At 42.8% G+C, this 14,404-nt stretch overlaps 1 protein-coding gene across 1 annotated transcript in view; it reads right to left on the bottom strand.

Annotated features, from left to right (window-relative positions):
* Window positions 1-2,827: 2,827 nt before the first annotated feature.
* LOC147124584 (uncharacterized) overlaps window positions 2,828-14,404 on the bottom strand; it is a 158,111-nt gene continuing 146,534 nt past the window's right edge. The window contains exons 30-31 of the mRNA XM_085989913.1: window positions 9,331-9,583; window positions 2,828-5,590 (exon numbers count right to left, since the gene is read on the bottom strand). Of these exons, the coding sequence (XP_085846039.1) occupies window positions 5,435-5,590; window positions 9,331-9,583 (409 nt within the window). The 3' untranslated portion in view covers window positions 2,828-5,434. The remainder of the gene's footprint in view (window positions 5,591-9,330; window positions 9,584-14,404) is intronic.

Genomic DNA, 14,404 nt, shown 5'->3' with positions numbered 1-14,404 from the left:
TTTGCCGCTGGCCCCGAAGTAAGCTTCGCATAAAGATCTTGCGATCTCTGTGTGGAGAACTTCGGGTTTTCCAACGTTCAATTAAAAACCAACGGAGTTTAGTGGGGATCCTCCAGTGCGAACTGCTGTGACGTTAACAGGCTGTCTAAGGAGCCAATCAAAAATTAGAATTCTCAGACAGCAAACCAGGAAGTGAATAAGCTCTTAAAATTCTAACTTTTTTTAAATGTTAGAGCGAGCAAAACAAAGATTGGGCTCTCACATGGGGAAAAGGCAAACTTAAAATAAAGATGAACAAAATTTGAATTTTTATTGAAATGGATAAATTTCACACTGCACAAAATTAAAATTAGTTTTTCAGCAGTCAATACGCTGTTAAAACCCCAGTTACACCTAATCCCTTTGTTAAATTCCCCACTAAAAGTTAGACCCAATGTAATTACTGCGGAAGAGCCGAAGTTTTCGTCAGTTTCCCTGATTTGAGTGATTACACTGATTGCTCTGTGGGGGAGGGGGAAGGGGAGGGGAAGGGCAGGGGGCACAGCGCAGCCTGTATCAGAGCTGTGAGTGACAGACCGCAACTTCAGGATTTCCCGCCAAATCCTGAAGTTGCGGTCAGTTTCAAAGGCAGAATGCCGGCGAACGCTGCCAGTTCACCATCATCCGGACCACAAATTCTGGGCCATTGCTATTTATGAATAGGAAAATACACAAAAATTTTATAGATCTTCTCATCCCTTCAAACTTCTTTAGTGGTCACATTTGGGGTATTTTGTGTAGTTTCTGGCACTTCTGCTTCCAAAGGATAATGACAAGAGTTGAGAGAAGAACTTAAATGATAGCAGGACTTAAAGATCAATTCCCAGAACTGCCCTTTCATTTCCAAGCTGCCATTCTGCAACTGGGGAACAGAATTCTGACTTGACATGCACACATTCTTGACATTCCAAACAGATAAGGTATCTATCTACAAAAAGGGAGATCCTAGTGAGACCAAAACCACCTTGGAGTCTTAATACTATCAGTAACTCTTCAGATGGTTCTTCAGGTCACAAGCACATACATCTGATGTATTGGGAACCAGCAGCAAAGCTCTATTTCTTTGAGGAAGTGTTAACTGTTGAGGTACACCACATAATAGGGCTGACTTCCAAAAGGCTTTTGACACAGTTCCCCTCTGAAAGGCTATTAAACGCAAAGCGGTGTAGATTCAGGGTGAACACTGGGAAGGGAATTTAAAACAAAACTGGTGAAGAGTAGGAAACAACCAGCATTCATTAGAGGAGTTATGTCAGAGTTGGGGGAGTGGGTGGGTAACTTCAGGGCTCAGTACTGAGGCCAGTGTTGTCTCTAATTTACATAAATGACTTGGATTCAAAAACTCAATGCAAAGTAGTCAAATTTGCAGATGCTAGGAGAGGCAGTGGAATTGGAAGAGGCAGCTCAGAAATTACAGAATGCATTGGACAAAATATGTAAGTGGGCAGAAACAAAACAGATGACATTTAATGCAAACAAATATGAAGTGCTACATATAAGAATTTTGGCACCTGCCTTATCTTAATAAGTCCAAGTGTCTAATGTCAGAAGCCAAACCTGGACTGCTTCATTACCAGAGCCAACAACAAATTAGCAAACTGGATTGAAAACCAAAAGCATGAAATAATAATAAATGGAAAAGCTATGTTGGAGGGCATGGGTAGTTACAAGTGGACTTTCACAGGCTATTATGGATGTCCTATAATCCACATTATTCATAAATTAAGTGGATGGGCTAAGGAACAGTAGTTGGATATTAATGAAGATATAAATGCTATTTGTTATGCAGTGGAATAGGAAACATAAAAAATACACAATGGTGGGATGTCCTTAACAATGATGCAAAAGCAAAAGATTTTTGATGTGAATATCATATACTAGAAGTATCCAGTCAACATGAAGCTCTTATCAAAAGGCTATTACATACTGGAATCCATCTCAAAGAAATTTGATTAAGGCAAATCAAAGTATGTAGCTTTGATCACTGATGAGTCTACATTTATCATATTTTTTTAATTCATTCATGGGATCTGGGCGTCGCCGGCAAGGCCAGCATTTATTGCCCATCCCTAATTGCCCTCGAGAAGGTGGTGGTGAGCCGCCGCTTTGAACCACTGCAGTCCATGCGGTGAAGGTACTCCCGCAGTGCTGTTAGGGAGGGACTTCCAGGATTTTGACCCAGCGACGATGAAGGAACAGCGATATACTTCAAAGTCAGGATGGTGTGTGACTTGGAGGGGAACTTGGCGGTGGTGGTGTTACCATGCGCCTGCTGCCCTAGTCCTTCTAGGTGGTAGAGGTTGCGGATTGGGGAGGTGTTGCTGAAGGAGCCTTGGCGAGTTGCTGCAGTGCATCTTCTAGATGGTACACACTGCAGCCACGGTACGCCGGTGGTGGAGGGAGTGAATGATTAAGGTGGTGGATGGGGTGCCAATCAAGTGGGTTGCTTTGTCCTGGATGGTGTCGAGCTTCTTGAGTGTTGTTGGAGCTGCACTCATCCAGGCAAGTGGAGAGTATTCCATCATACTCCTTACTTGTGCCTTGTAGATGGTGGAAAGGCTTTGGGGAGTCAGGAGGTGAGACACTCGCCGCAGAATACCTAGCCTTGACCTGTATTCACAAACAATCTTCAAGAGTTTGGAACAGCTCAGAAAGTTGTGAGTGTTGGGAGACAAGCATTGATGTTCATCTAGTATAGGATCCGGTCATAAGTGCCTGGGTGTATCATTAAGTTTGGGTGATAACTCTAAACCTCAGTAATATATTAAAAAGGAGAAGTAAACAGAGAAATTATATAAGAATTTTTATTTACAGAATTTACAAGCAGCACACAGATGAATCCATCTATGCTGTAATACTGTAATGTCCCTTCCAAACAAGGAAGATGCTGAAATGAGACTGGAGTTAGTCATTCAGTAAATAACTACATACATATTTGCAACCAAGTGAACACAATACCACAACAGTAATTTACATATATTCAGAGTGCTGGCTTGTGCGTCTGACCCAGCTGCTTACTCAGGGACAAGCTAAATTTAAAACCTATTTTCATGCGTTGCCACGTGTATCAGCATTATACTTGTGAAGTTTTACATAATTAACTTGTTATTTACTTCCAGTTTCTGAGTTTCTTCTCAACATTTTGGCACTGCTCCCAACACCACATATCCAATTAACAGTCAGAATTTGCCACAGATCTTTCATGGAGCTTCTGATGCTCAAGTTGTTCCAGAGATCGATGGCCAAGATGCAAGACAAAATGATCAAGGTTGAAAGACCATTTCTTGTCTCCACCCTAGCTTGGCTAAAAAGCTACAAAATTTATTACATACAAATATGAAATTTATCTACAACCAGAATTGGAACCTTGAGTCACAACATGAGATCAAATGTGAGGTAGTACTTTAAAGATAGTCTGTCCCAAACATTAACATTCTACAGCATGGATTATAGCTGGGTCACTTAACAGCGTAACAGGCTCACATTTTAATTAGTTCAATTTCTGTGTCCCTCATTTTTCCCCCATTTTTAAGTCATTAAACATATTAAAGCCACCTGAGTAGGACTCTTAAATAATAATTAAAATACAAAAATTGAGATAAATTATCTGCAAATGTGATTATGAATCCCGCATTAAAATACAGTCCGATTAACAGCACATATGTCCATAATGTTAATTAAAGGAACGTAGTTAACAGAATATTTTTTTTAAACGCAAATTTCAAAAGGTGTTTGAAAAAAATCCATTTAACCAAAACCACTTTTCTCATTTAACACATAGATGATGACCTAAAAGTAATCTTTTGTATATTTTATATGCAAATATTTTGACAGGACACAAACACAAGTGCAGGTAATTTTACAAAAAGAAAACTTGTGTATCTCATTGTTGACATTTATGACATGCAAATAAATCTCAATCCACTGCAACTTTACATTTAAATCAATCACTGAAAATATTATAATTCAGCTGTCAGTGAAGATGTCCGTTTCACGTCCAATCTTGCAAGTGTTTCTTTCTGATCAGTTGCTCAAATGTTCAGCAACCATACTGAAACTTCAAAAGGAATGGCAACCTCAAGCAACACATTTTACATCCTTGAATCCGAGATGTGAATGTGCTTGCTGGACAAGGCACATTCTTCAAAGGACAAAAGAGGTAATGAAGAGAAAGAGCCTTTCCTTCAGAGATGCTAACCAAATTATGTGCGATCCTCATTATTACACCAATGCTGTAAGTGGAAGGATATTGCAAATTCAACACAGGGCAATTTTCTGACTAAGGTCCTAAGTAACTTATTTAAAACAAACGTTTGGAATCAGATATTATAATACTCAGCCACTTGTGTAAGAATTTATGCACAAACATACCCAGCCCCTACTCCACTTCACCCCCCAATAAAATTTGCATCCAACTGAAAACTCACTGCACTTCTATCTGACAGCTTAGATGCCAATGAATTACTTCATTAATACAGTTTACCCTTTTCAATTAGACCATCTACATTTGTATTTTTTCTGTATCATATGGGGTTTTTGTTTGGTTTCCACTATTTATTGCTTCAATATGATGTATTTAAAATTCATCTTAACCTAAAGTATCCCATTCAAATAATTTTTCTTTAGGAAAAAAAGTCTGCTGAATGCAATTGTCAAAATATATCATAATCCATTAGTATTTTGGATTCTAGATTCCATATTTAAAAATTGATCCTGATTAATTACTTAGATGTTAAAGTGCAATACTTTGAAGTTGTAGTTTATACATGTGTTCTGTTCATTGAAAGTCAATACCAAATTGTGGGTTCATGAAATAAACAGAAACATGGGTATGCACACATCTGGTATGCCCCTTTCTGTAAGAAAAATAATACATCAATCAAAATGACAATCAAGTTGCCCACATTCAAGTGTGCATTCCAATTGGGCAAATTCATCCTTTATAACAAAGGAGTCATTTAGATTCAAGCAGAATTGTATTGAAGATTCTTCAATATTGTACACATCTGCTGAGCTGCATGGATGAAACATTAATTTATTGTACAGTTAATGAACTTATAATATATTGAGAATGGTAAAACAGCAGTTATTTTTAATGACTGAAGTTGATAAGAAAAACCTTGTTACAATAAATTGTCCTGTAAAATCTTGATATTTGCTACCAAGAAAGGCTAATATTGTAAAGTGGCTGCCCAACATTTTCTGTGTCGACATTGATATTACTAAAGAAGTATTTTTATAGATCTCAGTGCAAAAAATATCAAGTAAAAGCAAACAGGGCCTGTACACATCCATACATCACTTTTCCCCCAATGTTGTGATTAAACCATGAACTAATCACATTGTGATGTACCAGCACCAATTAAATATACAGCTTCATAGCTATCTTTCTTCTTCATTCTTGCTCATCCACTTCTGTGAAGATGTCACTGAAGAAATATTCAGCAACGCTTGTTGGCAGTGTCTGTTCTGTGTCCTGTTCCACTGCACAGCAGGCCTCCTCTGTATAAGACTCTGACTGCCAACTCTGCAATGATGAGTTACATATCACCTGCAAAGAGACGTGGATATAAGTAATGACATGTGCTGCACTCCAAACTGACCTCTACTAGAAATGCTGACAAACTTAAGAAAGTGCTTGTTTACAGCACAGTGCAAAGTATGGTGATGTACAAACATGTTCCCTCACAGACAAATGGGGACACAATTTCCTCACATGCAAAGCTTCTGATCTGAATCAGACCAACAGGAAAACACCAAGTGAAGGGCTTGCCATTTCCCAAGCTGAAAGGCTGCATTTAAAATAAAGGATCAATCACCCTAGACTTCTTTGGCACAACTCTTAGCAATTGGCTGAGGCAGATGCAAAATCGCCTGCTCACCTACACAAGGGGATTGACACCGGGAGGTTGAAATACAACTTTCAAATGTGGGAATTGAGGCGCGAGATTTTTAATACTTTAGTTATCTTGATCTGGAGGGAACTTCCTGTTTAGTAACTATCCTGCTTTTATAGTGGACTGGAAAGCGAATGGAGAAATATGCTGGTCAGAAAAAAGGGCACTGCTAGTCCTGTTACTTCCAAGCATTTTAACCAACCTTTGAATCAAGCTCCTATACTAAGAAACATAGAAGATAGGAGCAGGAGTAGGCCATTCGGCCCCTCGAGCCTGCTCCGCCATTTAATGAGATCATGGCTGATCATCCAAATTCAGTACCCTGTCCCTGCTTTCTCCCCATATCCCTTGATCCCTTTAGCCTTAAGAAATATATCTAACTCCTTCTTGAATATATTTAATGAATTGGCCTCAACTGCCTTGTGTGGTAGAGAATTCCACAGGTTCACCACTCTCTGGGTGAAGAAATTTCTCCTCATCTCTGTCCTAAATGGCTTATCCCTTATCCTTAAACTGTGACCCCTGGTTCTGGACTCCCCCGCCATCGGGAACATCCTTCCTGCATCTAGCCTGTCTAGTCCTGTTAGAATTACTAAACATACTATTAAACCAACAGCCTTCAACGTGCTAGTACTGTTTCTTAAAAATGTTAAAACAGTAAGTTCATTTCAAGCTAAGCATTACTAAAACCACTAAGCAGTAGGGTGGGAGACTTGTGGCAGCCATGCTTTCTCATTACTAAAAATTTGGTCAATTGATTCTTTCAAGGGTTCCCATCACCCCATTCAGAATAAACGTAATCAACGGTCCCCCACTGAATAGTTTGCTCCCTATTGCCAATATAAACAAGGTGCTGCACCTGAACTAACACTAGAATCGTAAGGAAAATGTAAACTTAAAAATTCATGCATATTTAAAGATAAAAGTTGGTTTGAAAAAAGCCTGCAACATCCACTGTATGTATGGTTACTGCGTGCTAGAGTGCAGCTTGAGAAAAAATTCTGAGCAAGGAAACAAATCAAAGGTCTCTGACCAAGAAAACAAACCCTCACACTCAGGTTTCAAACAAATAAAAATATTACTTATATAATTGGCAAGAAACCAATGATTTCTTGTTGATTACAGGGGGCATAATGGGGCTTATAAGGAGTAAATAAACATGCAACACTCATTAAGTGCAAAGCGCCTTAAAACAATACTGGCCCAGATGTTCCGATCGCAGGCCTCCCGCGGGCGGAGGGCTGCGATCTGGAAAAATCTGCGCCCTTACCTGAGGGGTCCCGGGAGGCGCACAGTTCTGCTGCTGGGCCTCTCCAAACTGCCGGTGTGCAGGGCCCACGGGTCCCAGAGGCGCAGGTAATTCGCAGCGTCTCTGGGATCACGTGGGCCATGGGGAGCCAATCAGAGAAGGGAATCTCCCTTCATACATTTGACAGGAAATCTTCCAAAATTCTATAGACTCTGGCACAGTTCCCATGGATTGGAGGGTAGCTAATATAACCCCACTATTTAAAAAAGGTGGTAGAGAGAAAACGGGGAATATGTCGGTAGTGGAGAAAATGCTAGAGTCCATTATAAAAGATGTAATAGCAGAGCACTTGGAAAACAGTGACAGGATCAGACAAAGTCAACATGGATTTACAAAAGGTAAATTCTACTGGAATTTTTTTAGGGATGTAACTGGTAGAATAGATAAGGGAGAACCAGTGGATGTGGTGTATTTGGACTTTCAGAAGGCTTTCGATAAGGTCACGCATAAGAGATTAGCGTGCAAAGTTAAAGCACATGGGATTGGGGGTAAGGTACTGACTTGGATAGAGAACTGGTTGGCAGACAGGAAGCAAAGAGCTGGAATAAACGGGACTTTTTCCGAGTGGCAGGCAGTGACTAGTGGGGTACCGCACGGATTGGTGCTAGGACCCCAGCTATTCACAATATATATTAATGATCTAGACGCGGGAACTAGAAGTAATATCTCCAAGTTTGCAGACGACACAAAGCTGGGTGGGCGTGTGTGCTGTGAGGAGGAGGCAGAGAAACTCCAGTATGATTTGGACAGGTTGGGTGATTGGGCAGATGCAGTATAATGTGGATAAATGCGAGGTTATCCACTTTGGTGGCAAAAACAGGAAGACAGATTACTATCTGAACAGCAATAGATTGGGAGAAGGGGAAGTGCAACGAGACCTGGGTGTCCTTGTGCACCAGTCACTGAAGGTAAGCATGCAGGTGCAGCAGGCGGTTAAGAAGGCAAATGGTATGTTGGCCTTCATGGCGAGAGGATTAGAGTACAGGAGCAAGCATGTCTTGCTGCAGTTGTACAGGGCCTTGGTGAGACCACACCTCGAGTATTGTGTGCAGTTTTGGTCGCCTTAACTGAGGAAGGATGCTCTTGCCATGGAGGGAGTGCAGCGAAGATTCACCAGACTGATACCTGGGATGGCAGGAATGACATATGAGGAGAGACTGGGTCGACTGGGCTTATATTCGCTGGAGTTTAGAAGAATGAGAGGGAATCTCATTGAAACTTATAAAATTCTAACAGGACTAGACAGACTAGATGCAGGAAGGATGTTCCCGATAGCGGGGGGAGTCCAGAACCAGGGGTCACAGTCTAAGGATAAGGGGTAAGCCATTTAGGACAGAGATGAGGAGGAATTTCTTCACCCAGAGAGTGGTGAACCTGTGGAATTCTCTACCACACAAGGCAGTTGAGGCCAATTCATTAAATATATTCAAGAAGGAGTTAGATATATTTCTTAAGGCTAAAGGGATCAAGGGATATGGGGAGAAAGCAGGGACAGGGTACTGAATTTGGATGATCAGCCATGATCTCATTAAATGGCGGAGCAGGCTCGAGGGGCCGAATGGCCTACTCCTCCTCCTATCTTCTATGTTTCTATGTAAATATATGAATGGAGATCACACAAAAACATAGTAAATATTCAAATAATTTTTTTTTAAAACATCACATTTTTAAAATGACATGAAATTACATGATTTTACCAGGCGTAAGAATTGTAAGTGTTTTCTGCGGGCGGAGGTTCTCCAAATAGCGTAACTCTCCGCCCGCAGAGGCCCTGCTCCAGGGCAGCCGGAGGATCTGTCAAGAGCTTTCTTGACAGAACGGAAATGCCGGTTTCCAGCACATGCGCAGTGCATGCCTGAAATCGGCATTTCCGATGTCCCTACGGGTGAGTACACAGCTCATACCCACCCGCAGGGCTCGGAATATCCGGCCCATTATGTTTTAGTCCCCCCTCCCCTCCCCAAACTGGCTTAAACTATAGCAAACAAAAGGTAAACAAAGAAAGAATAATTATGTTGTTAATATCAACAACCCATCTAAACAGCCCAGAGGAGAAAAAAGTTAAAAATGAGAATGGTAACTTACTTTAGTTGGGGAACTTCTGGTGTCGGGGTGGCTCCCACCTGCCTTTTCACATGATTTCCTTTTTGCAGGAGGAGAGCTGCTTGCTTTCGTTTCTTCAGCATCTTCCCCAGATGGGATTGACCTTTTTCCAGCAAACCGTGGGAGATTCATACGCGGCTTCTGAAATTTCGTCCTTTGGGGTTTCGTTTCACTGTCACTCTCAGAGGACTTTTTAGCTATAAAGGATAAAAATCCTCGAGGTTTACGCCCTGGCCTGTTAAAACCAGAAAGTTCATTTTTTTATTATTACAGATGAATGGTTAGATTTCTTTCATTGTATTGTGGGAGGACAGCAGTAGATAAATGTTGTACGTTCAGATTTCTGTATTCATGCTAATTTAAAATATTGCTATAAAGTAAAATGCCTAAATTTCAATAAAACTTTGTACTTAACCTTTCTTTAAATAAAATGTCAACAGTTGAAAGTTAAGAGACAAATTAAAAAACTTACAGACAACTACATTTCCAGACCAGTTAAAACATTTGCTCATGTAATTCAGTAATTGACAGAAGAGAATAGATTTTTGTCTCCAAATGAGAAACAGTATTAAAGGCTTGAATGATCTATGGGGCACCTTAAAAATGTATTCAGCCCATAACCTTCATTAATATAAACAAATTAAGCCTGTGGAGCAAGGTGTACCACGGACTAGAGTTCAAGGCCTTTAAAAATTAAAGTGAAATAATCTTTTCTCTCCCTCATTACTCATCTCCATGCCAATTCCAGCATCTCTAGACCATGGCTTTCCACTGTGCCACCCATAATCTTTCACAAAAACGTAAAGCAAAATAGCAATTTAGTCTGTAGATAAAACTTTCTTAACCAATATGCCTAGAAACAAAGATGACAGACATTTTCTTGTTTTAGTGGTCTTGGCTGGGAGACAAGAGAAAGATTATACAGTATGTAATTTCTGGTGAAAGTGATTAATCAGAGATTAATGACTTGGGTAAGGAGTCATTGGAGAATCACAAGGATAACAAGTGGGGTATCCCATGGTCAGTCTTGGGAGCCTTGCTATTTTTGATGAAGTCCAGCAGATCTCTACTGTTCTTCACCAATGAGTTCACAAGAATTTAAGGGGTCTTGCTCATGGTAAGTCAAAGGATATGCTCTTTATAATAGTTCAGTCCTTATACTGTATAAAACAAAATATATTATTCTGCTGCTGTGCTTGAGTTGTGTCCTTTTACATCCACAAGGCCTAATTGTAAGCAAACACCCCCAAGGTCAATTACAGACAAATTCCTTTTAGGCAAATCTTGGGATCATTAAGACGACAATTGTTTCTCTGTATTGGTAGCTGGTTGTATGCAAATCTCTGGCTTTTCATCAAAAGGAAACAATTGTTTTTTTTTAAAACACTGCTTTGTATCTGGAGCAAGAATGAAACAGTCTGAAGACTGACCGTTAACCCAGTGCTTGGCTGCAGTAAAAAAAAAGGCAAGGAAGGCATGATATTTCTTTAGCAGAGGGTTTGACTACCAACCAAAAGAAGTATAGTTGCTGTACAGGTACTGGTCAGATCATTCTGTGTGCAGATCTGATAACTTAATCATAGGAAAGATATTACTGCCCTTGAAAAGATACATACAGAAGCAATAAAGAGGATTCCAGATAACAAGCATTTAAATTGTGAGGAAAGTTTAAGGAAGTTGGCATGTCTACTTAGCCTTAGAAGTAACTTAATTGATGGCTGACTAGGGCAATGTGTTCACTATGGAACGGTATATAACTTAAAAATTAGGAAGTCAGGCAGAAGTTTTTTTTCTCAAAAATCCTATGCTAATAAATTGCCAATATAAACTCCCAAAAGATTAATAAAATTTGTAGAATAAGGTACAGATAATCAAGAGGTAGTTGTACTGTTCGTCACCAATGAGATCACAAGAATTTAAGAGGTCTTACACTCAGTACCCCTTTTCAAAAATCAACATCTAGAAAGAGTTTACCAATAAACTTTTGGAATTTTTTATTAAACAATAGCTGAGGATACTTCTGAAACAACTATCTGGGCAAAAATACTGAGCCTAAAAGTGTGATGAGCTGAATTAAAACAAATTATTATGGAAGCACCTGGTTAATAGTTGTCTTTATTGATGTAAATTTTGCTTCTTCATGCTATGGGGTTCACTGCACTACCTCAAAGCCAATGATATTAACACTAACTGTTTATTATTGGCAGGGATAGGAACAATTTGGGTTTTTTTTGTGCTCAAGGTATGGAAAGTCAATGCGTTTCTACTTTGCAATATAGTGTTCACATCAAGTACTCAGAGCAAATACAGAATTCATCTATATATACTATATCTATATATATATAAAAGAGCTCTTCTGTCTGTCCCGATGTCTGTCTGTCTGTCTGTCCATTCTCTATACGTTTGAAAGTTACAGAGCGTACCGACGCGCGCGTCGCCTCAAAAGAAAGCTTGCGATTCCGGACCGGTCATAGGCGTATTTACGTTTCGGCCGGACAAAACCCGCGCCCGCGGTATCCGAAAAACGTTCAGCCTTCCGCTCATTAGCATCTTATTAGCGACCGTGTGACGTCGAGGTCGACCAATCGGACGGCGGGTTCCTTCCTACAGTTGAGTGTCGAGTGACTCGACGATTGACCAATCCTACGCTTCGGTGACCTGACCGGTCGACCAATCGGTGCGTGTGTGGGCGGGCCTTATCCTTCTGAACTGAGGTGAGTGGCCGCCATCTTGATTTTTCACGATTTTTTCCCCACACTTTCAGTGTGTTAGGGAAGTAAGGTAAATATTTGAATTATGTGTTAGGGAATTAATTAACAATTTATTTGAGTTTTATATTGTGTTTAGCAACCCCCCCCCTCCTCCTCACCCTCGCGCAGGGGGGACTCAGGGCCTGAAGCTCAAAAAATTTCTCTCTCTCTCTTTCTTCCCCCTCTCTCTCCTTCTCCTCTTCCCTCTCTCTCCTTCTCCTCTTCCCTCTCTGTCTCTCTCTACTTCCCCCTCTCAGGTTTCACGGTGTCGCGGACGGAGCGCGGGCGGGCCGCCCGAAGTTTCCCGCTCGCTAACGGCCGCCAAGCCGCCCTTGCCTGCTCCCCGCGGGCCGCCTCGCGCCGCCCGCACTTGCGCCGCCCGCACTGACCGCGCATGCGCCGCCCGCACTGACCGCGCATGCGCCGCCCGCACTGACCGCGCATGCGCCGCCCGTCCATCAGCCGCGCCATACGCGGGGGACCTCAGCTCCGGTCCGTCCCGGCCTCAGAACCGGACCTCAGGCGCTAGGCAGGGGCAGGGGCCGGAGAGAGGGACAGAGGGGAGTGGGGGAGCGGGGGAGTGGGAGGGTAGGTGTGGGGAGGGAGGGAGACAGGGGAGGGGAGGGAGGGAGACAGGGGAGGGAGGGAGAGACACGGGAGGGGAGGGAGGGAGACACGGGAGGGGAGGGAGGGAGACACGGGAGGGGAGGGAGGGAGAGGAGGGGACGGGAGGGAGAGGAGGGGAGGGAGAGAGGGATAGGACAGGGAGAGGACATGACAGGGAGAGGGGGGACACACAGGGGCAGGGAGACCAAGCGCCCCAAAATTGCCCTCGCAACGCGGGGCTCCCCAGCTAGTATATATATAAACATGTCTTGTCTCTCTGGCTATACAACCAAAAGTTATAGAGCGTACCTACACGTATGATATATCGAAAGAAACCTTATTGTTAGGGGACTCTCGTAGGCATATTTACTTTTTCGTCAGACAAAAATTATTTGGACAGTATACAAAAAACGTTCAAAAATCCTCAAAAATCCACTCATTAGCGGTTGACCAATCCTACCTCTCATTAGCGTTGAGTGACGTGCTGCTTGACCAATCCTACAGTTCACTCACCTGATGGTTGACCAATCAGTGCGTCACGGGCGGGTCCTAATCCTCCAGTCTCCCTAAACTTCGCCGCCATTTTTTCCATCCCCACAGGGACAGCAGCAGCAAAAGAAACCCCCACATTGCGGCTCCCGATCCCGCCCCGCCGGAGCGGCAGGTAAGTTGGGCTCACTCGGGCCGTGCCTCGCAATCGCTCGGCCCGACACACACAGCGGTCAGGGGAGCGGTAGCGCCCGGCCATCAGCCGCGCTATCCACAGGGGAGCTCAGCTCGGGTCCGTCTCGGCCCTGAAGCGCTAGGCCCCGCACAGCCGGTATCACAACGGCACCGGGCCTCAGGCGCTAGGCAGGGAGAGAGGAGGGAGGGAGGGGACAGCACAGGGAGAGGGGGAGAGGGAAAGAGAGGGGGGACAGACAGGGGCAGGGAGACCGCGCGGCCCAAAATTGCCCTGGCAACACCGGGCACCCCCTGCTAGTAGTTTATAAATAGTGGGGTAACTCCACTTTTAAGAACTAAACGGTCAAAATCTCGGCCAACTTCAGTGAAAAATTAGAAATACAACTTTTAAACTCACTTATACTTTTTGATGAAAATAGTGAAGATGGGAATTTTTAACCAAGTGAGTAAAAGATGTATAAAATGGGAAGTTGTCCAGGTGTTCTTGAGATAATAGGGGCAGGGTTTTCATTGGGCCATGGAGGCGGGATTGGAGGCATGTGGGGGGTTAAAATCGCGAAATCGGGGGGGGCACGAACCCATCCCACCCCCAACCCGCCTCCGTGCCAGTTTCAAAGGAGGCGGATACCCAACATGTGCTGGGAGCCGCCTCCCCGAGGCGGGAAGGGGACTAGTGCCAATTAACTGCCTGTTAACAGGTAGTTAACAGGCAATTTTTACCTAATCCCTATTTTTATTCCTGAAGTGTAGGATTCCCGATGGCTCCAAACCACGCCAAGTTAGCGAGGCAGACCGTCGGGCTGAAGGGTTCGAAATGTCCGGTGTTCAGGTGAATGATGTGTGCATGAGTGCAGAGGTAAGTGTGTTTGGTGTGTGTAAAGTGTTTAAAGAAGTTTAACTACCTTTATTGCCTTCCTTCCTTCAGGTCTCGGGAGTCCCTCATCTCACCAGCACAGAAAGCAGAATGGCCGCGAGCTGTCAAAAGTTGCAGCATTCAGCTTTCTGTTCTGGAGAGA

This window comes from Somniosus microcephalus, chromosome 1, assembly GCF_052327205.1.
Source record: "Somniosus microcephalus isolate GS21.2 chromosome 1, FLI_Smic_1.0, whole genome shotgun sequence".
Taxonomy (NCBI): Eukaryota; Metazoa; Chordata; class Chondrichthyes; order Squaliformes; family Somniosidae; genus Somniosus; species Somniosus microcephalus.
This window is presented reverse-complemented; position numbering and strand designations above follow the sequence as displayed.